Source organism: Pleurodeles waltl, chromosome 5 (assembly GCF_031143425.1).
Source record: "Pleurodeles waltl isolate 20211129_DDA chromosome 5, aPleWal1.hap1.20221129, whole genome shotgun sequence".
In the NCBI taxonomy this organism is placed as follows: domain Eukaryota; kingdom Metazoa; phylum Chordata; class Amphibia; order Caudata; family Salamandridae; genus Pleurodeles; species Pleurodeles waltl.
The window spans coordinates 1,138,826,563-1,138,849,843 of NC_090444.1; the positions used below are offsets into that span (position 1 = coordinate 1,138,826,563).

The following is a 23,281-nucleotide window of genomic DNA, read 5'->3' on the forward strand; positions in this document are numbered from 1 at the left end:
CTGGGTAGAAAAGGTGCCACAACCCACAGGATGTGGTCACCTCTGGGGCGGATTAGCCGCTGGGGCTCGTAGCCCATTGGCAACTTGCACCCATACCCTTAATGCCCTAAATCTAGGATTTAAAGGGCTCCCTTAGCACCAGAACACCAGATCTGTGGCAACTTATGAAGAAAGGACAAGAGAAATCCTGCATCAATGACAACAGGAACCTGAACAAAAGGTGTGATACCTGAACCTGTGGCTACCTTCCTGGAACTGCTCAACTGTGGCTCATCCTGGACCAAAGACTGCTTCCCCTAGCAACAGTGAATCCTTTGTGAGCCAAAGGCAAGACCAGACTCCGTTGGACTAGTGGCACTAGTACCCTGTCCACTGCAATTGAAAAGCACCTACCGGATCTGAAGAAGGGCTGGCCATCTGGCCCTCCGAGGGATTTGCCCAAAGACAGGTTGTCCAGTGCATTGTGGTAACTATAGTCTAGCTCATCTCAAAGTTTCAGCTAGCTACTTTTTTCCACTGGAACTCCAGAACGGGAAATAGCTTCTCCTCCACCTCACCACTGTCAAGGCTTTTTGGTGGCCCGTCCAGTCATCACTATCTTTACTTGATGCTACAACTTGAGGGCACAGCACAATGCCTTCATCCAACATCACCTGTAGCTCTGTTGAGTTTTTGCATCTGCTTCCTCACCTGCATCGTTTCAGTGGTAAACGCAGCAACTGCAACTCATGTTCAGCACCAAGGATACCCAAGCACACCTCTGCATGCAAGATGCCCACGTTAGGTGGAGTTGTTGTGCCTGGTGAATCCTGGTCCAAGGGCCCACACAAGTGTAACCCACAGTGGGGTCCCATGAACTCGACCTTCAAGCGACCGAGAGTCAGGAGTACCATTTTTCAGCACCAGCGGCTCCCGTGTTCAGCACCATGGACAGCCAGGACACCTCTGTACCCAAGTCCCACGAGTGAGGTAAAATTGGTCTGACTGTTGCAGCTTGGTCCTGGGATCTGTACAAACGTAAGTACCAGTGGACTCCCCCCACAAGTGACAAAGTGTCACCAATAATTTTTCCCATTGACCGCAATGGTAAAGTTTGACAGCTTGTGAATGAGTGATTTTTCTTTCCCCACCTAAATCCATAACTCAAGTTATACGTATCTGATTTACTTTGTTTTGGTGTCTAAAATCAAATGAAAATCTGCTTTATGTTTATAAATTGGAGTCAGATTTCTTTCAAATTGTGTCAATTACTTATCATCCATGTTGACACTCTGACATGCTTAACACATGTTCCTCTAGTAAAGCCTGACTGCTCTTTGCCACCCTACCAGGACTAAGCTAAGGATATATAATTGTGAATCCAAAGGACCATCTTTGGGATATTATTAGAGAATTACATAATGAAGCCTATCGAGCATCACTGCATATTACTCTGCTTTCCTACACACTGGCTCTCCGGAACGGTCCCTTTGCAGAGAAAGCTATTAGTGTCCTGAATTGCAATAACTTTATTTTGGTCCTTAACTTTTTACCTTTTTTAGTTATGTGAGAAATACAGGTCTCACAATTTGTTTCTCCCTCTTGCCTGCAATACTGTTTGTATATATTTAGTATGTTTTGTGCTTCACGGTTTCCATGCCATGAAGTGTATTGCCTTTTATTAGTAATTATCTTTGTGTCTCTTATTTACTTCTATCATGTTATCCACCCATAGAGCATTTTTAACCATATTGAGACCGGCCACATATAATTATGAGCTTTAATAATTTGAGGTGGCACATTTATCAATGGGCACAGGTAGTAATGAACACCAATGGCCTAGACACTAACATAATTAATAATCCCAGTCTGTACTCAGTATCAATGGCTTAAGATAGTGATGAGCTTCAGTGGCCCCTTGCAATAATGAACATCAATGGCCTTTAGTAGTTTTAAAGATAAGAGGCCTTTGCCAGTAATAAGGAGCAATGGCATATCACATACCCATGGCAGTATTAAACTGCAGTGGTCCACATCAGCTCTGAACATCAAAGGCCCCTGGCAGTGATGAGCATTGATGGTCACAGATGGACTTGAACATTAACATCCCATGTAGTAAAAATGACTCCCCTAAAGTATTGAATATTAGTTGCATTTTGTGATGAGATAGACCCACATGGCAGCTGTCACCAGTTGAGGAGAAGGAGATGAGGATAGATGACAGCTGCTCAGTCTATCCTGCTAAACCATTATGATTGCTGGCAAGGAGTACAGAGTGATCAACTATCAGATGTTCTACTTCCTGGGGCCATTGAGATGCTCCCATGTTCCCAATTCTCAAAAGCCTGGGAGGTCCCTGAGGGAACTTGAAAGTAGAGTGCATCCCAGTAACAACAGGAGGCTAGAGTGCTTTCAGAAACTGGAGTTCCAGGTGCCACACTTCTATCACTCATTGTCCTCTATGAATTCTTGCTCTACCACCAACATTATCTCCAACAACTTTGACACAAACAGCTACATTACCCCCATTACCTACACCACCCTTACCCCCGCCAAGATGAACACCACTTACACCAGTACCACTGTTGGACCTGGCCCTTTTTGGTTTGCCTTCTTCTTCCTATTTTTTCTGACTTGTTTAGTTTGGCTGTAGGACTCTGGGCACTTTACCCCTGCTAACCAGTGCTAAAGTGCATATGCTCTCTGTGTAAAATGTATTGGTGATTGGTGATTGGTTCATCCATGATTGGCATGTTTGATTTACTAGTAAATCCTTAGTATGGTGCACCAGGTGTGCCCAGGCCCAAATCAAATGTTACTAGTAGGCCTGCAGCACTGATTGTGCCACCCACATGAGTAGCCCTGCAAACATGTCTTGGGCCTGCCAATGCTGTGCCTGTGTGAGCAGTTTTACACTGCCATATGCACCCACTTGCCAGTCCCAAACCCTCCCTTTTACCTCATGTAAGTCACCCCTAAAGTTGGCCCAAGGAAGCCCTATGGGCAGGGTGTAGTGCATTTAAATGGTAGGACATGTACTGGTGTGTTTTACATGTCCTGATAGTGAAATACTGCTAAATTTGTTTGTCACTATTCCAAGGCCTATCTCTCCCATAGTGTAACATGGGGATTGCCTTGAAAAATCTTGAAAGTGTAATTTCCCATTGGAAGCGGATAGAGATATGGAGTTTGAGGTCTTAGAACTCACAATTTTAAAATACATCTTTTGGTGTAGTTGGTTTTTGAATTGTGAGTTTGAAAATGTTACTTTTAGAAAGTAGGTATTTTCTTGCTTAACCATTCTGTACCTCTGCCTGTCTGCCGAATACACGTCTGGGTCAGAATGACAGTTGGGCTGTTTGTGTATTCACTCTAGACCATCACACAAAGGGAGCTGAGGTGTGCGCTGCATATTCTGATGGCCTATCACCAGGCTGATGGGTCTTCCTGAGCTAGAGTGGTGGAAGGAGCTGACACTTGCACCTGAATAGGGCTATGTCTGTCCTCACACAAAACAGTTTCCAGCCCCCTGGAGTGTGTCTGGTGCCAGGTCAGAGAAAGGCAGGGTCTGGTGCACTACAAACACTTCTTGTTCAAGTTTGCCTACTTCAAAGACAGGAAAGGGTGTAAGCACTGGATGCCTGACAGCACATAGTTAGAATCCTTCTGGACTGAGAACATTTCGCCAGGAAGAAGAGCTGAATGCTGTAGGAAGGACTGCCACTCTACCTGTTGTTTTGCTGTGCTGGCATGATGCTTCTGTCCTGTGAGTGAAAGGACTGGACTTTGGTTTCTATATCCTGCTTTCCAAAGGTTCTCCAAGGGCTTGGACTGAGTATGCCTCCTGTTAAGAAGTCTCAGGGACATCAGAAACTTCATCTGACAGCACCCGGGCTTTCTTGCTGAGAGCCCTGATTTGCCAAGTGGTGCCAAATCCATTTCCTGGGTCCTTGGAAGTGAGTTCTGGTTTATACAAGAAGAAACAAGTGCAATGACTCCACAGCTTCTTCGGAATATACACCACTGTCTGAATCCCCACCGCTGCTTGCACCAGAGCTGTGGTCCCTACTGAGTGCAACAGCTGTGACCAACGCCACAGGCCCGATGCAGCCACAGTGCCTCTGAAGTCCCACAACACCGTGAGTCCCGAGTGCCATTTTACCAGCATCTGTGACACCCGGCGCAGCACCTGTGGCCCTGTGGTGTGAGTGTGACAAAGCAAGTTGATGCCTCGCATCTTGACCTGCAGGCTTCATTGACCCCGTCTTGTCATAGGAACTGATGCCTTGTAGGAGGGTGGCCTGGTTTGTGGTGGGTACCTAAGGTACTTGCACCTTATGCCAGGTCCAGTTATCCCTTATCCCTTATCCCTTATTAGTGAAATGTGGACAGTGTCTAGAAGCCAGGCTCTCTAGGGGTAGTGTGGATGAGCAGCCAAGGCCTAACTAGGAGACATGCAAAGCTCATGCAATACCACTGTAGTAATAAAAATACCATAGAGACTATACTCCCTTAGGAGATAAGTAATACACAAATTATATACACTAGTATGCAGGAAAAGCTGTAAAAATAGTTAGAAAACAGTGCAAATAGTGAAAATCACAATAGTTAGAAATGGGCCTGGGGGAACACAAACCATATACTAAGAAAGTGGATGCCCTCATCGCTGCCACCAACGATATCGGGAACATACTTGACAACGGTGAAACCACGGGCCTCATCCTCCTAGACCTCTCGGCTGCCTTAGACACCGTCTGCCACCACACCCTATGCACACATGCCTCAACGACGCAGGGATCCGCAACAGAGCCCTGGACTGGATCACCGCCTTCCTCACCAGCAGAACCCAGAGACTCCATCTCCCTCCATTCCGCTCTGAAGCCACCAAGATCATCTGCGGTGTACCCCAGGGATCGTCCCCCAGCCTGACCCACTTTCCTTTTTACATGGCTCCACTTGCAAACATTGATTGATCTCACAACCTCAACATCATCTCATACGCCGATGACACCCAGCTGATCCTCTCTCTCACCAAAGACCCCGCCACCGCCAAAACCAACCTCCACGAAGGAATGAAGGCCATCGCCGAATGGATGAAGAACAGCTGCCTAAAACTGAATTCTGACAAAACTGAGGTCCTCATCCTCGGCTCCACCCCCTCTGCCTGGGACGACTCCTGGTGGCCTGCCACACTGGGAACTGCACCGACACCCACCGACCATGCACGCAACCAGGGATTCATCCTGGACTCATTGCTATCAATGACCCAGCAAGCCAACGGCGTCTCTTCTTCCTGCTTCAACACCCTCAGCATGCTTCGGAAGATCTACAAATAGATCCCCTGAACTACGGCAACACCCTCTACGCAGGAACCACGGGCAAGCTCCAGAAAAGACTGCAACGCATACAGAAAGCCTCCGTACGCCTCATACTGGACATCCCCAGCCACATCACAGCCCACCTGAGAGACCTGCACTAGCTCTCCATCAACAAGAGAATCACGTTCAAACTCCTCACCCACGCTCACATGGCACTGCACAACACCGGACCAGAATACCTCAACAAACGGCTCTCATTCTACACCCTGACCCAACAGCTTTGCTCCGCTGACCTTGCCCCTGCCACTGTCCAACACATCCACAGAATGACCGCCGTTGGCAGATCATTCGCCCACCTCGCCGCCAAGACATGGAACAGTCTTCCTATCTATGTGCGACAGACACAGGGCCTACTAACCTTCATGAGATAGTTCAAGACTTGGCTGTTCGAGCAGTAGCAGCCCCCCCCCAGTGCCTTGAGACCCTCAAGGATGAGTAGTACGCTTTACAAATGCTTTGATTCATTGAATGATTGATTGATTGATTGATTGATTGATAGTGTCTAGAGGGGCACTGGGAGTATTAGAAAACACCAAAGGTAAGTAATAGAACCCACCCCAGAGCCCAGGAAAGCAGGAGTAAATCACAGTAACTTTCTCAGAACACACAAGAACACGAGAAAGAAGATTTTGCAAGAACCAGACGAGACTGCAAGACACCAACAATGGATTCCTGGGCCTGAAGACTTGTGGAAGAAGGGGACCAAGTCCAAGAAGCATTGAAGAGTCCAGGGAGAACAGGAGCCCCTGCTAACCCAGATGAAGGTGCAAAAGAATAACTACCGCTGAAGAACAACAGTCAGTACTGCACCCAGAAAGATGGATGCGGGTTCCTGGTTGGTACAGATAATGTCCCATGCTGGATGGATGATTGCAGTCTGGTTTGCATCGCTGGATACTGCCAATAAGCCTTGGCATACGCAAAGTTTGCGGTTAGTGGAAAATGGTGCTGTCTGTGACCAGGAGGGACCTGGTGGACTATACCCAGGATAGGGAGTCAGAAGGGGCACTCACCAACTCAGAGAGCCCTTAAAATGCCAGACAGCATGCACAGGAGTCCCACAGCATGGGGATAAAGAAGGTGCAAAAGGAGGCCCATGCAGCACTACAACAAAGGGTCCCATGCTGCTGGAGAACCACACAGTAAGCTGTGCGTCACAGGAAGGGGTGCTGGGGGCCAGAGCTGCCCGGTGCACGAAGAACTTCTGGAAGGATGCCAACAAGCCTTACCAACTGTAAAACACATGGTGCACGGGGGTACTGTCTTGCGTAAGGAGGCAAGCTTTTACCTCCTCCAAAGTTGGACAGTTTTACCTCAGGTCAACTTCAGTCCACCATTGGTGATGCAGGATCTACGCAGCTCATCAGGAGAAGGGTCCCACACAACAGGTCGTCATTGCAGAGAGGTGCCTGCTGAAGCAGGAGAGTGACTCCTTCACTCCAAGGGAGGTTCCTCCATTCTTCTGGTGCAGGGTGGAGACAGGCTGTCCTCTGAGGATGCACAACTGGGAAATAGTTGAACTTGCTGGCAGGAGCTGAAGATACAATGTTGCAGAAGTGTCTTTCCTTCTTTATTGCAATTTGTATAGTTTCTGGAGGGTCCAGATGCAGTTTATTCCGTAAGAAGGTGAAATAAAGGATGCATAGGATTCCTGCTGGAGTCTTGCAATCCAAATCTGAAGAACCACCCAAGAGAGAGACCCTAAATAGCCCTGAAATGGGGATTTGTCAGCTAAACAGGTAAGCACATATCAGGGGAGGGCTCTGACGCCACCTGCTGGCACTGGCCACTCAGATGCTCCTAGAATGCCCTGCCAGAGTGGAATCCAAGATGGCAAAACCCAGGGACCCTCTGGAGGAGCTCTGAGCACCGCCCGGGGGTGATGATGGACAGGGGAGTGGTTACTCCCCTTTCCTTTGTCTAGTTTCATGCCAGAGCAGGGACTGGGGGTCCCTGAACCAGTGTAGACTGGATTATGCAAGAAGGGCACCATCTGTGCCCTTCAGAGCATTTCCAGAGGCTTGGGAAGGCTACCCCTCCCATGTCTGTAACATCTATTTCCAAAGGGAGAGGGTGTAACACCCCTCTTCCAAAGGAAATCCTTTGTTCTGCCATCCTGGGCTTGACCTGCTCAAGCAACAGGAGGGCAGAAACCTGTCTGAGAGGTGGCAGCAGCTGGGGCTGCCTGGAAAACCTCAAAAGGCTGTAATGGCAATACTGCGGGTCCTCTAAGGAGCCCCCAGAGAGCATGGAATCATACAACCAGTGCTTTCAAAAGCATTAGGGTATGATTCCAACATGTTTGATACTAAACATGCCTATGTTCGGAGTTACCATTATGTGGCTGGACATAGGTAGTGACCTATGTCCAGTAGATGAGTAAGAAATCGTGCCCCGCAATCACGAAGTCCGGTAAAATGGTCCTGGAGGTTGTGGGGGCACCTCTGCTAGTACAGGGGTGCCCTCTGCACCCTGTCCTCAGGGCTGAAGGGCCTGCAAAAGGGGTGACTTATAAGTGACCTGATGCAGTGTAAGTGGCAGTGAAAGGGTGCATGCACCTTTTCTCGTAGGCTGCAATGGCAGTCCTGAAGAAGCCTTTGCATGGGCTCCCTTTGGGTGGCGAAGAAATGCTGCATCCCATAGGGATCCCCTGGAACCCCAAAGCCCTGGGTACCTAGGTACCATATACTAGGGACTTATAAGGGGGCACCAGTATGCCAGTTGTGGATGAAATACTGGGTTACCAGTATGCAGTGACAACATTTAGAGGAGAGAGAGCATAACCACTGGGGTCCTGGTAGCAGGATCCCAGTGAACACAGTCAAACACACTGATATCAGGCAGAAAATGGGGTAACCATGGCAAAAAGAGGGTACTTTCCTACATGCCTTGCCACCGATGTCGCATCACCTCCCCTGCAACTTTGAGGAACCGAAACTCAACTCCGTGGCCTTTCAGTAAGGAACCAAAACCTCACCTCCCTTGTAGCAGTAAGGAACCAACAACGCACCAACTCCAGCGATGCCTCGCCTTCCTGACACCATGCAACGTCTATGTTTTCTTAGTTTCCAAGGTACTGTACCTGGGATTGGTGCTACTCGGTGCCCAGCCTGCACTCCCTCTTGAGTGGAGTTGGATGTTTGGGAACAACTCTGTCAAGATGTTGCGATAGTCCCAGTTGGAGCTGTTGTGTTTCTAAGCTCCATATTAAGATTTAATAATTCATATCTTGTGTATTTTTTGAGTTTTGCTATTTTTGTCTTGTTTTACTCAGATCAATATTGGCTATTTTTCTAAACTGGTGTGGAGTACACGTGTGGTGTTTTCACTGTGTTACTGTGTGTGTGTGCAAATACTTTATACATTGCCTCTGAGATAAGCCTGACTGCTTGAGCCAAGCTACCAAGAGGATGAGCAGGGGCTATCTTAGCTGTGTGGCTTCCTTACTCTGACTAGAGTAATGGTTCCTACCTGAACAGGGTGTGGACCACTACCAACTAGAGAACCCATTTCTAACAACCACCAACACCATTACCTCCACCAAAGTTACCACAGCACCCATCATTTACACTAACATTAACATTATTACTGATACTGCTATCATTATGACCATCATAATTACATTACCTCAATTATTACTAACACCACCACCAACTCCTTATTATCATCATTACCAACATTATCACTGTTCTTATTACCAACACCACAACCGCTAAGACCATCATTACCAACACCCTGTTGCAGCCTCTGTCATCATTAGCACCATTACCACTACTTCCCTTATAAGCAACACCATTTTTAATGCAAAATGCATCCACCATTTGTACCAGTAGTGTCCCTGTCACCATTTACAGAAAAACACCACCACCCTTTCCAACATCACCTCAACACAAATATTACTAGCACCAACATTATCACCACCATCACAATCAGTATTATAGGACAACAAACCCAACATCAAACATCACTCCAGACACTATACACCACTACAAACACCATAATTCCTTGACACAACCAACATCTTAGACCAACACATCCTATAACACTCTACCACAGGCAACATTATACATTAACAAAGCCACCATAGTATTCCAATACACCCTTCATGTGCCAAAATACCCACTATCTTGCTATCACATAAAAAAATATCTTGTGGTAGCACATAAAAGCAAAATAAAAATACAAAAAACACAGATTCAGTAAAAGAATAAACTTGAAATCGTAGGTTTACTAATACGTTAACAGTGGCTCTGCTAGAAAATTAAAAAGTCATGAGTTAAGTTCCCACTCTCAGCATACATTCTTAATAACATCACATACCTTTTCAAAGTAAAACTACTACACCACACAATATAAAACACAATTAACTGCATCATATGCCCACACACTCACCATAAATATTTCAATATGCAGACCTTCATACTTGTGTCCACCAACCATCGTATAAGAAAACAAGCAGCAACTACTCTGTAACCCAGCTAACATCGTAAATAAACACAATCCTGCATTTATGTGTCTGAAAAAAACACCAGTATACACCCACACATCCCTGATTAAACAACCACGCAGTTCCATTGGTATGTACACAACCACCAACAAGCGTTCATCTACCTACCTTCAGATGCTCACACAACGACCCCATACATCAAAAAAGCCATCATTATATGACAACACATTTACCTTCATAAACCGAAATATCCACTATTGTACATGCACACATCAACCATATGCCTACACACCGACTATCACATGCCAACAAAGTCATCATTCATCAGTGCACCACAGTATTACTCCAAGAACTTCATCATACCAATCTTCCTCACATTTATAAACATAATCAAGAAGTTTCCCAATTAAATCTTTTTCTGAGCTTTTCAAATAGTAGAAGGGGTGATATTTAAGGCTTACTTAGTAGGAAGGTTTAGGAAACAAGGGGAAGCCAGCACCTTCACTTGAGTATTTCATGACTATTGAGTTTTTGCAAAGCCACTGTTGACATATTAGCCAACTTTAAAAGCCTTTGAACCTTAGTTTGTACAAGGAATATATGTATATCACTGGAAAAACCCTAGTTATGATTTACTTTAGGCTGTGTTAGAAACTGTTGGATGACACAATTAAATCAAAACTGATGTTTTAGATGTACTGTCTGTATGACACAAAACATGAAATCAAATTAAAAAACCCATGGCAGTTTCCTACACACCCTTATTTCCTATGGCATGCAAACTGGGAATAAGATGTGGCTCCTACATTTTGGGACCCACACTGTATTATGAAACACATCCTACACATTGATTTACACACATATGATTTATTGTCAGTGTGTAATATGCATGTGTGATGTAACGCACTCTGACATCCTGCATTTGGATGAGTGGAGCTCTATAGCGCTATAAAAGAAATAAAACAAAATAGTGGTATTTAAGTTATTTGTTTAAAAAGTGGGAAAGATCAACACACCTGACATTCTTACAGTGCATGCATATGTCTTATATAGAGGTCATGAATAAAGTCAAACCGTGCCTCTCTTAAGTACCTGTGAAGTGATAGGTGAATGGCCAGGTTATCCACAGGGGGACACTAAAGGGGACAGCCCCTTAGTGTTTCCTCACTGCCCAGGTTATTATTTTGTCAGTGGCCACCTGGCTTGGTATGGTAGCCACGGCCAGCGAGAGGTTCCACCTCTCCCTTGAACCTAAGTGTATGACGACATTTCTGGTCTGGGAGGAGGTCTGAGGGGGTATTTAGGTAGGCTTGCCGCCTGAATATTTCTCTTTCAATGGCCAGCAGCCGAGGAATTTACCACACACCTGACAGGAATAGGAGAGCCAAGAAGAGCAGCTAATCACTGTACAGTATTGCAAGCGGAGTTACAGGGTGATCCTAAGGCAAAAAAAGCGGTTAATACCCCATCAGGTGGAGATGGCGGACACTAAATATGAGACTGTAGGGTGCCAGAAAATGAACCCAACAGTGATCCCTTCATCTCGTAAGGGGCAGATGGTATCCTGACAGCTGGGGGTTGGCCTTACCTCGCTTCATGGTGGCATGTGTGTAGCAATGACCAGTGCTTGAAATGGAAAAACTAAAGTGCCGGTACTCTGTATCAGAGTACCTGCTTGTTTCTAAGAAGTGCCGGTACTCTCCAATTGAAAGTATTACGTTTTTCTTGAGATGTGCCGGTACTCTCCCTCTCAAAATAAAAAAGTGCCGGTACTCAGTACCGGACAGTACCGGCCCATTTAAAGCACTGGCAATGACTAAAAATGTATTTGGCCCCAGACCTAATGCGAAATATGCAGCACTGGATGAATAATAAAATGGCAATATGATGCTCAGTGGCCATGGGCGATCGCAGAAAGTTTTTCAAAGGTGGGGGGGGGGGCATAATTATAATGTCATCCATCCTGAGGCAGCATAATACTACGGCTGCCGTAGTGTTACACTGCACTGTGAGCCTGCACAGCAGACTGTATGTAAATCTGGGGGGGGGGGGGGGGGGGGAGTTGGGCAAGCGCCCGCACTGTCACTTGCCATGCGGACGCCTATACCAGTGGCTAGAGATTGTTTTTGATGGGTGTCAGCGGTTAATCCTAAATGGCGATGCACTCTTATGATCACCCGTGAATTAACCCTACCTGTGTACTGCATAACAGAATATGAACAATCTTGCAACACTTTTTCCCCTCAGACTGCGTGTGGTCTGTTTTGTTGGTGATGCAATTGTAATTGGTCATGAAAGTAGGTGTGTGTAGACATGTCAGATGACAAAAGGGCTAGGGGTGGAAACGTTATTGCCTTTGTTTCCCTTTCATTGCATTTAGGTGTGAGGTTCCCCATAGCACTCAGGCAGGATATTCCAACTAAAGGAGGCCTGACGGCCCCTTAATTTCAGACTGATAAACCCTTTCCGTGCCCGCATGTTGGTGTTCAGAATGAAAGCAGACAACGCGCAGGAACTGATGAATGTGTCCCCGTGTCTGAAAACTACATTGAGACATGTTTAGCATCTTCTGTGGGGTCCAACCTCTTGGCAGGATAGAGGGCGTCCACCCTGTGAAAAGAGAGGGTAGACGCTGTCTTCCCGCGTGTACCCTCGACTTGTGTCCTGACAATGAAATAGGGTCAGCTCATCAGTGCTCAGGCAGTCTGGAATCTGCTGCACAGAAGCTTGGTTTAGCAGCACTCAGACAGGATTGGCTCAGCAGCACGCAGGCGGAATGTGTTTGCTTAGCAGTACTCACGGGATGGTGTCGGGAATGTCAGCCTCGGTTTTGAAGCGTCGGGTCCAGAGGAGCACTTTCTTGTCGAAGTGAGAGGGTCTGTAGCGGGGCAGCTCAGTCTTCTTCTTGTCGTCTAAAAACAGTAAAAAAAACTAGTTTTTAGTTACAAAGGCTTGGGCGGCGTGCTGGATTTTCTCGGAATCGATGCTCTGTATTTTAAACTGTTTTGAAAAACGGAGTTTACTTGGGCTGACTGCAATCAGCTCTGTTTAAAACTGCACCGATAGTAAGAACATTTTTGTCTTTATCTGTGTTTTTATCGGCTTTTCTGATTAAAAAATGTGGCTTTCCCAAAAAAAAAATACTGTAGGTGCGGAGGACGCGCATTAGTACTTTCGAATGACACCTGAGCATCCTTCTCCAATGCCCTCCTTTGCCCACTTACAGCACTGATGGAATCGGTAGAAGTGTCTTACTTACCTGCTGCGTGGTGAGGATTTCGGTGACCGGTAGGGGGCGCGCGCTGTATTGCCACGCCAAGGTGTCGGGTGATGCCGCGAGTGGCACCAAACATGGTAACTCTGGTGACCTGAGATGCCATCCCCTCCTGACGCAGAGTACAGCTTCAGGTCTCAGCTACGCACCCGCTGCTCCTTCTCCAGCTGTTGGCAGAGCACTCGAGGACTCCAGCCTTCTCCCGGCGCATCACCGAGTGCAGCAGACACACAGGATGGGTGGGATGAAGGGAGGGCACTGTACCCTGCCAAAAGAATGGTGCCAGCTGCGTCTGCCCTGGGTTTATGGAGTAGCTTTAAAGATTCTGCTATCTCGGTCACCATCCTACAAAAAGAAAATAAGCCTTGAGTGAAAAAAACAAACATCTTATCAGCCCTTGAAACAATCAGAAGCGCTCCTGGATAAGTTTAAAACACCAATAGCTCCAATTAAATATTTTTTTTCCAGTTTTATATAGCGAAGGTTCGACCTACGGGCACTGTTACATTACGGATACTCAGATTTATTTTTAGACATGGGGGAATTAAGTGATTTGCCCAGAATCACTAAAAGTTTAGCCGATGCCGGGACTTGAACATGGTTCCCTAGTTTCGAAGTGGGTAGCTCTACCCGTAAAGTCACATCCTCTTCCTAGGTGTAAGTCGGACTCGGACCATTATGCAAACAATCTTCCGACGATATAGTGATTTCCTTTCTGTCGTATATTTTTCAAAATGAGTTGCCAGAATGACACGGTCCCAAAATAATGGTCTCTTTGAGGTGTTAATAAGGCATAATAGTGTGTCTCATGTCACTGATTTGGTTACTGTCATTCATTTTTTCTCGGCTGAGTATTTTTCTGCTTTATGTGTATCCCAACCTTCTCATCTGGCGCATGTGAAAAAGCGTCTCTGTTGACCTCACTGGTACAGTTTAGGCTGCTCTCGCCACCCAATGGGGCCTCGGGGGGGAGGACGAGGCACGAGGAATTCCCCCCCGGGGTTTTTGGGGGAGGTGGCACGACCCGCGACGCGGTTGGGCGTCGGGGGTGCCAGTTAAGGGATGGGCGGGGGGCTGATTTATACGGACATTTTGTGTCCATAGCCACCATTTTGTAAAGGTGACCTGGTGGCTGGGACGTTAGTCTGGGCTCCGCTTGGTTGTTTTGTTAAGTGGTATTTTGGTAGCTATTGTTTTATACAGTGGTAGACAAGTCGGCGTGCAGGTAATTTTAGGGTCGGATAGAAGTAGCTGTGTACAGGTTGGAATAGCGGGGCAGGTGGTGTTAAATAACACTGCGAGGACCGTTAACGAGGGATCTAGTGGCGCGGAGTGCGTGCTGAGCTTACCGTTCAGGCGAGATGGAGAACAAAGTCCAACAGGCGCTGGCGCTGCTCCGTGAAGCGGGACGCCTGGACTTATTGGCACCAGAGGCATTGGTGCCTGGTCGCCCGGTGCGCCGGGCTTCGGCCGGCGTGGCCGCAGCGGTCGCGGCATGCTCCCCGCCGCGCGACGCACTTAGGAGGAAGGTGGGTGCGGCTAGGGGCCGGGGGTGGAGGGAGGCGGGTCCCGGGGCAGGCAGGGCGGGCCGTGGGCGTGTGGGGGGCGTCTCGGATAGGGAAGCCCCGAGGGCTTCCCTGGAAGCGTGCAGAGGCCAGGGGGCTGGCGCGAGCGCCGGCAAGGCGCGGCGCAGCCCGGCAGTGCGGCGTTACGGGGCGCGGCCCGGCGCCACACATAAATGTTTAAAAAAGAAGGGCAGCGAGCAGCCCAGTCGTTATGGAGGCTGCAGGGCGGGGCCAGTTTCCGGCTCTTTTCTTGTAGGCGAGGCAGGGACAGAGAGAGAGCGTTTGCACCTGGCGTCGGGTGGGGGGAAGGGGGGCAGAGGGATGGCAGCTGAATCTGGGGAGCAGAGGGACCCTTTGGTCCCCATTTCCTCAAAATGGCCCACCATGTTGGTTTGGAGCAGTGAGGAAGATGGGGGGGCCCGGAGTGATGAGAGTGAGGTGGAGTCAGCGGGGGAGGGGCCCTCCACGGCAGTCAAGGCTGGGAACCCTGGACGGGGCACAGGTCCCCTGGGCGGGGATAGGCCTAGAGAGGAGGAAGGTAGCAGCGTGAGTGAAGAGGAAGGGGTGCTAGAGGCAGGTTTTGGGGAGGGTCAGTTAATTGGAAGGGTGGGTGCACCCGGTACACCAGACCTTTTTGGACACGGCCCACTAGATTTTGAGGATGATGACCCAGGAGAGCAAAGGGCGGCTCTATCACCCTGGGAGGAAGAGAAGGCTAGCCCCAGGGCGGCTAGCCGGATGGCGTCATCAGGACGGCGTGGTTGGCGGAGGAGGGCTGCAGACGCTTCTGCGAGGCTGTGTGGTGGTGTGGGCGATGCGCCCCCTGACGCAGCAGCTTGGGAGGAGCAACGTCTGGGCCCGGTAAGACAATGGCGGTATGGCGGAGAGGCTGCGGGTTGTGCACAGTGTAAAGGGAGTGGAGTCAAGGGATGGAAGAAAAGATTGGATGAAGAGGACAGGAGGTCCGTGGTGACCCTCGAAGAAGGGGAGCTGCGCACTAGTGGGAGTGAGAGCGAATGGTGGGATCGGCAGGGGCGGGGAGTGGCTAACCCTGTCCGTCAGTCGTTACAGGTGTCGCAGGTGAACAGTCAGTCGAAGGCGGCGCGGGAGAGATTGGGAGAGCAGCGGAAGGTTCAGGAGCGGCCCCCGCTTTTGTCACCAGGTAAGAGTTCGGCGGTTTCAATGGTGTCTGTGGCGTCGGAAGCGAGGGAGGAATCAGTACGCTTGTTGAAAGGGAGATATGTTCAGGATACGGGGGTGTCGACGGACGGCGCGCTGGGCGGTACAGTGGCGGCGGGTGATGAAGAGAAACTGTCTGGCGGGGAAAAAGCGGGGAAGGCAAAGGAGGAGAAGGAGAAAGAGCCGGTATCGAAACGGGCGAGGTTGCCTTACATGGGTACGGCGAAGCCGCTGGGGGCGCATTTAACAACGGCCACGGAAGAAAAGATTTGGAAAGGGGAATACGTTGATATTCTCAAATTATTACACAGGGAGATCAGGGCAAAAGAGGGCTCCAAGGAGGAAGAGTGGGAGCTCTCAAAGAGGCCGAAAGTGCCGGTAACCATTGAAAACTGGACGGCCGCCTTCTTGATTTTTGCCAGTGTTTACTGCGAGAGGTTCCCAGAGCGGTCGGTGGCGTTGTTTAAATATATGGATATTATTCGTAAGGCACAACTCAACTACGGTGGTTATGCCTGGCGGCAATACGATGAAGAATTTCAGGCGCGTTTGGCAGCAGATCCAGAAGTGCAGTGGGGGGAAATTGATTCGGATCTGTGGCAGCATACCATGGGTCCAGCGAAGTTTGGCAAGACTGTCTTTACGGCAAGTGGCCTGCCTATAATTTATCGGCCCTTTCGGGACCGCCCCACCCAGGGGGTGGGGTCAGGAGGCTCCAGCCCAAACAGGTCCACCAGCGCCGGGTCGGGTCGAACGGGAGCTTGCTGGGATTATAATAAGGGACTTTGCACCAGAGAGTACTGCAAGTTCCGGCACGAATGCTCTAAGTGTGCGGGGAGACATCCAGTCACGCTTTGTGGAGGGCAGCAGAATGCTACGGTTTCGGGAGGGGCGCAGAGCGGAGGTTCGGGCAACGGCTATGGCGCGCGAGATGGACAGCGACAGCGACAAGGGGTGGCGAGTAAGGGCTCGTACGCCGGTTAAAGTGGATTGTTTGGAGAAGTATTTGGTGGGTTATGATAAGCCGTCGGAGGCGCGTTTGTTGGTGAGGGGTTTTCGGGTTGGCTTTCGGTTGGGTTATCGCGGTCCACGGGAGCGGCGTTGGGTGGAAAATTTGAAATCGGTGCGCGGCAAAGAGGGGTTGGTGCAAGACCAGCTCGACAAGGAGGTGCGAGAGGGTCGCATGGCGGGCCCCTTCCCGGTCTGGCCATTGGAGAATCTCATTGTGTCCCCTATTGGGGTTGTGCCCAAAAAAGAAAAAGGGCAGTTTCGGCTTATCCACCATTTGTCATGGCCCGAGGGAACATCGGTGAACGATTTTATTCCAGAGGAGTTTACCAGGGTGTCTTATGCGTCCGTGGATGTGGCGGTTGCGATGATTGAACAGTTGGGCTCGGGTGCCCTGATGGCAAAGAAGGATGTGAAGTCGGCATTTCGATTACTCCCGGTTCACCCGGACGATTTTGGGTTGTTGGGTATACAATTTCGGGGCAATTGGTATGTGGACAAGGCCCTGCCCATGGGTTGCTCCAGCTCGTGCGCGCTGTTTGAGCAATTCAGTACGGCTCTCCAATGGATTTTTCAGAGGATTACGGGTCACAAATGGGTGACACATTATCTGGATGATTTTTTCTTTGCTGCGCCGGCGGACAGCACGCTTTGTGCGGCGGTGCTGAGCGGCTTTGTGAGAATAATGGGAGACCTGGGAGTACCCCTGGCTCCCGAAAAGACAGTTGGGCCAACCACGGCACTGTCGTTTTTGGGTATAGAGCTGGACACGGTGGAGGGCGTGGCCAGATTTCCGGCTGACAAAAAGGCAGACATGGTGGAACGGATTCGGAAAATGGTGGCCAAGAATAAGGTGGCGGTAAAAGAGGTCCAAGTGCTGTTGGGGCACTTAAACTTTGCGTGTAGGGTGGTGCGCGCGGGCCGAACATTTTGCAGACGACTATCGTTAGCACTTGCAGGGCACGCACTTCCACATCACCATGTGCGGTTGAAGGTGGGGGTGCGTGAGGATTTGCGGATGTGGGTAAGGTTTTTGGAAGCTTTTAACGGCATACCGTTGAAGGTGTGGAGGAGTTGCGACTGGGACGTGCAGTTGTTCTCAGATGCGTCGGGAGCTTATGGTTTTGGTGTGTATTGGGATGGACAATGGTGCGCGGAAGAATGGCCCATCGAGTGGAAGCACGGGGGCCGCAGTATTGCGTTTTTGGAACTCTTTCCGCTGGTGGTAGCGGTTTGGCTATGGGGTGTGGAACTGCGTCATTCGCGGGTGCTCTTCCGGGTTGACAACATGGCAGTGGTGCAGATGGTGAATCGTCAATCGGCGCGCGAAGTGGGGGTTTTGCAGTTGATGCGTGTATTCGTCCTTCAGTGCCTGCGTCACGACATATATTTTAGAGCGCGCCATGTGCCAGGGGCGGATAATGACATAGCGGATGCTTTGTCTCGTTCACAGTGGCAGCGTTTCCATGGATTAACCACGGGCGTCGCGCTGAGAAGAATACGCATGCCGGAGGTACTTTGGAAAGTAGGCGATCGCGGATGTTACAGCTGGTTTTGAACTCCTTGGCTCCGTCTACACGGCGAGCGTATGCAAAAGCTTGGAGTGAGTTCTTACAATCAGGGGCTCGTCGTCGGGCAAGGCAAGAGGACATTGTTGAGGACGTAGTCCAATTTATTATGGAGTTGATTGGTAAAGGGCAGACCAGGGTGACGATTTCCGGTAAGTTGTCGGCGCTCGGTTTTATGGGGAAGCTATTATGGGGTTACCCCCCTCGGCGGGAGAGCTGGGCTTAAGGATCCTACAGGGTTGGGAGAAGTCGTTGGGAGCGACGGGACGTGTCAGGCGACCAATATCTATGGCAATTTTGAAATTGTTGCTTCAGGTATTGGGGGACGTATGTTATGATGCGTATGAGGCGCTAACGTTCAGGACATTGATGGCGTGGTTGTTTTTGGGGCCTTTCGGGTGTCTGAGTTGCTTGGGTTACGAGAGAGAGAGGGGATTAGATGGAATGAAGTGCAGCGAAGGGAAGACAGTCTGGTGTTGCGAGTCCGGCATTCGAAGACAGATCAAAAAGGTGCTGGGGCTATGGTATACCTTAGGCCCTATCCGAATAGATTTGTTTGTCCGGTAGGGCTGGGGGTCCGTCTGAGGGAGAGGGCTTTATCCTTAGAGGGTCCGGTTTTCTGCCACGCGGATGGTAGGTGGGTTTCCGCAGCCCAACTTTTGGCAGTCTTGAGAAAGGGACTGGCTAGGATCGGCCTGGAGCCAAGGGATTTCGGCACGCACTCCTTTAGAATTGGGGTGGCCACAGAGGCAGGGAACAAGGGATGGAACAGAGAGGAGTTGATGGCTATGGGTCGATGGAAATCGGATTGTTTTAGGCGCTATGTGCGGGGGGGGTGGTTAAAATTTTAACGTGTGCGGCAACTACTTTCATGCGTGTTTTCTCTTTTTCAGGTGCGGTCCTGGGGCCAGATGCGGAGTACATGGATATATGGGTCATTGGACACTCATTCATAAAGTGGGCGCAGCGGCAGGCGCGGAGAGCATCAATGGGAGACAACTTGGGGCTAGAGTCGGCGCGGTTCAGGGTTAGGTGGATAGGAAAAGGGGGCATGTTGTGGGATGAGCTGTTACCAAGGCTGCAAACAGTTAAGGGCAGGGCACATTGTCCGGATGTGTTTTTGATTCATCTAGGGGAGAACGATTTGGTGCGAACAACAGGTCTCAACTTATTGAAAAAGATGAAGCGAGACTTACAGGTGGTATCAGAGCAGTGGAAAGGTTCCCACATAGTTTGGACCGCGTTTGTTCCGCGTCGGGTTTGGAGAGGGGCGAGGAAGCCCGGGGCAATTGAGAGAGCCAGGCGGAAGCTGAATAAAGAGATGAAGGGTTTTTGCGTCGGGCGTGGAATAACATTTTTGGAGCACTTAGATTTGAAATTTGAAGACGCCGAGTTCTTTAGGGATGATGGAGTGCACTTATCGTTTATAGGAATGGAGTTGTACCTTTTGCAGATAAAGGAGCAGTTGACGAAGTTGTTCAAGGAGCCCTAAGGGGGGGCAGAAAAGTCAGGGGCCTTTTCTGGTGGCGGGGACAGCTGCAGGGCAGCTAGTTAAAACTCGGGTGGAGGACGGATTTGGCAGGGCATGTCAGGTATTAGGACGGGAAGGAGTATTAAGTAGACAGGGACAGGCAGGGGACTGATCATTAGAGGACAGGTTCAAGAAGCGGATGGGACAGGGAAAGAAAGGAGACAAGAGGAAGGAGGAGACAGGACGAGAAGAAAGGGGGGAGGGTCCGGGTTAGGGGAGGGGGAGGGGCGGGGTCAGGTGATTTATGTCTAGTGAGGCTTTAGTTTTGTAAGGCAAAGGCCAGGCGGGGTAGGCTTAGGGCACCTGTTCCAATAAAGCGGCCTTTTACACACAGAAGAACGCGTGTTGGTCTGGTCACTCTCTCCCAAAGGGGCCTCGGGGGGGAGGACGAGGCACGAGGAATTCTCCCCCGGCGGTTTTGGGGGAGGTGGCACGACCCGCGACGCGGTTGGGCGTCGGGGGTGCCAGTTAAGGGATGGGCGGGGGGCTTATTTATACGGACATTTTGTGTCCATAGCCACCATTTTGTAAAGGTGACCTGGTGGCTGGGACGTTAGTCTGGGCTCCGCTTGGTTGTTTTTCCCGCCCTCCCTCCCAGTTATCAGGCTGTTTTGTTGGAGCGGGTGCCTCTTCTTTGAGTTTGTCGCTTTGGACAGGTGCGGGCCTCGGCGGGGACAGCTGCAGGGCAGCTAGTTAAAACTCGGGTGGAGGACGGATTTGGCAGGGCATGTCAGGTATTAGGACGGGAAGGAGTATTAAGTAGACAAGGACAGGCAGGGGACTGATCATTAGAGGACAGGTTCAAGAAGCGGATGGGACAGGGAAAGAAAGGAGACAAGAGGAAGGAGGAGACAGGACGAGAAGAAAGGGGGGAGGGTCCGGGTTAGGGGAGGGGGAGGGGCGGGGTCAGGTGATTTATGTCTAGTGAGGCTTTAGTTTTGTAAGGCAAAGGCCAGGCGGGGTAGGCTTAGGGCACCTGTTCCAATAAAGCGGCCTTTTACACACAGAAGAACGCGTGTTGGTCTGGTCACTCTCTCCCAAACAACGTGTTCGGGTGCATCAGTAGGCAGTGGCGTAGCGTGGGGGGTGCAGGGGGGGCCAGCCGCACCGGGCGCAACATCTTGGAAGAGACTCGAGTGCTAAAATCCACGGGTTAGGGGGCGCAAATTACTTGCCTTGCCCCGGGTTAGGGGGCGCAAATTACTTGCCTTGCCCCGGGTGCTGACAACCCACGCTACGCCACTGTCAGTAGGACCCGTAGGCCCTAAAACGTATTAGAAAGGCAGGTGGTGTAGTGTACGCAGAATGAAGTAGCAAAGAACGTGCCATAAAAGAGACACTCTGAGGAACAGCAGCTTCTACCCTTTCTCTGCTGACAGGTAGAGGTCACCCAAAAGTTCTAACGTTGACCGGTGGAAATATACGCCTCTTCTGAATGCCGAATGCCTCTCCCGCCGATCACTCGAGACCCCCTCAGCAGGCCCGCACCCCAGTTTTTTTAAGACCCCTGCTATGGTGACTCCTCTAACACAAAGAGCCATCCCACGCCTCTGGCTCAGAGGCTCAGCTGCACGCCTCCTCCATGCCTTCCTCCCTTTTTTTCATGCCCAGTTGAGAATCTATATAGGAAATAGTGTTTTCTAGCAACCTAGCCAAGTTATATAATTAATTAATTATTTGCAACACTAGCAATTTACAGGGTCATCTCAAGGATTTTGGAGGCTCTGGGCCAAACGTATTTCGGGGCCATCCTGTTCACAACAGCTTTGAATTTATGATCCAAATACAGCTGTTTAATTCTTTCTGTAGACCAGACATTTACTGTGTACAGCAGTGCTTAATTTGTGCTTGTTGTTTCTGGTGCAGAGCACAACACTTATTTTTGAGGGCCGGGGCTTATTCTTCTGCCTCAAGCATTTGCTGTGAGCAAAAGACACATATGAGAAAGTCAGGGGAACAGAAAAACGAAAAAGCGTCACAGTGTGAAAAAGCAGAAAGCAGCAAAAGTGAGCTGAAAGGGCAGGGAGTGGCTTTAAATGGATTGAAGAGGCCCGAGGTGGCTTTAGGATTATACTGCCTCAGTATTCCGTGTTCGCACATTTAATTGTAGCAGCCGCGTGTTTAAGAGGAGGACTTTGGGCACCGGATCGCTTTTATTTACAAATTCAGCACTGGTGTACAGGCATGCTCGTCTAACTTCTAAATATGTTTTCATCGAATATTTCTGGACAGTGGTGTGTGTTCCAGTTTTGTAACACAACAGCTGCTCACTAATATTACTGCAAATAATATCAGTGACACCCTTCCAGTTCTCACATGTGATGTCCTGTTTTGATCTTAAAGAAACATTTTCTATGGCTGTTGCACGAAACATGAACAGAACATTTCTCTCAAAAAGTCTGTAATAGACTCCCACACATCACCTACATTAAACATTAATTAAAGGGAAAATGTATTTAAATCAATCTGTTTGAGAATAAGTCAAGGTCATCAGGGCAAAACTCTCTGCAGAACAGAGCTGGCTCTGTGAGGAGGGCAACTGAAGGGCCAGGGTCCTGGGCTAGAGCCCACTTCGCCCATGCCTTGAAACATCTCTGGTAATTTAGTCAAATGGTTTGTAGATGAATCCATGTCAATAGGATCAATCAACATGATTTCTAAACAACTGCAATTGAAGCATAATACATTAAGGAAATTACACACTTATGTCAGCCCGAAGTATACAACGTATAATTTCTTGCAGTAGTGCTCAGTGCTCACAGTGTAAAGGGAAAAAGCAAAACATAAAAATGTGAGGAACACAATGAACAAAAACAAGTAGACATGGAGATTGAAATCACTTGATTTTGAATATCTGTATCAAAACACAGATTGAATTATTAAATCCAAAAAGTCTAAAATTCAATAAATTTGGAAATCATTTGGTTAAAAGTTTGACTTGTAATCATCTAAACACAGCGTAACTAAGGCCCATATGTACAAACAAGTCTTGCATATCGCTATGTTGGACCATTAAGAATTGCAAAACTGCCTTTTGGTATGTAGGATAGACATGTGCAGGTTCATAAAATTTAATTTCTACCCAGTAGAATCACATTTTGGTAATCACAAAATAGGAAATGCCAAATAGGAATTTCCTATTTGCAATTCAGTAAATATATGTGTGTGTTTGTGATAGGGCAAGGATAATTTAAGGGTTAGCATTGTTTTTTTAATATGTAAGGTCATAAGCAGTGCATTGAGGGGGTGTAAGTTATAATTAGCTCAGGATACTATAAGTGCCGAATTTCACTGGTTTGGTTTTGTACAAATGAAATGCGATCCTACCTATAACATCCCTGTAAGCTTTGTA

General features: G+C 49.0%; 1 protein-coding gene across 1 annotated transcript in view; it reads right to left on the reverse strand.

The window, feature by feature from the left end:
* The window catches only part of FAM162B (family with sequence similarity 162 member B), an 81,137-nt gene extending 67,890 nt beyond the window's left edge, over positions 1–13,247 (reverse strand). The window contains exons 1-2 of the mRNA XM_069236755.1: positions 13,064–13,247; positions 12,605–12,716 (exon numbers count right to left, since the gene is read on the reverse strand). Of these exons, the coding sequence (XP_069092856.1) occupies positions 12,605–12,716; positions 13,064–13,184 (233 nt within the window). The 5' untranslated portion in view covers positions 13,185–13,247. The remainder of the gene's footprint in view (positions 1–12,604; positions 12,717–13,063) is intronic.
* Positions 13,248–23,281: the final 10,034 nt, after the last annotated feature.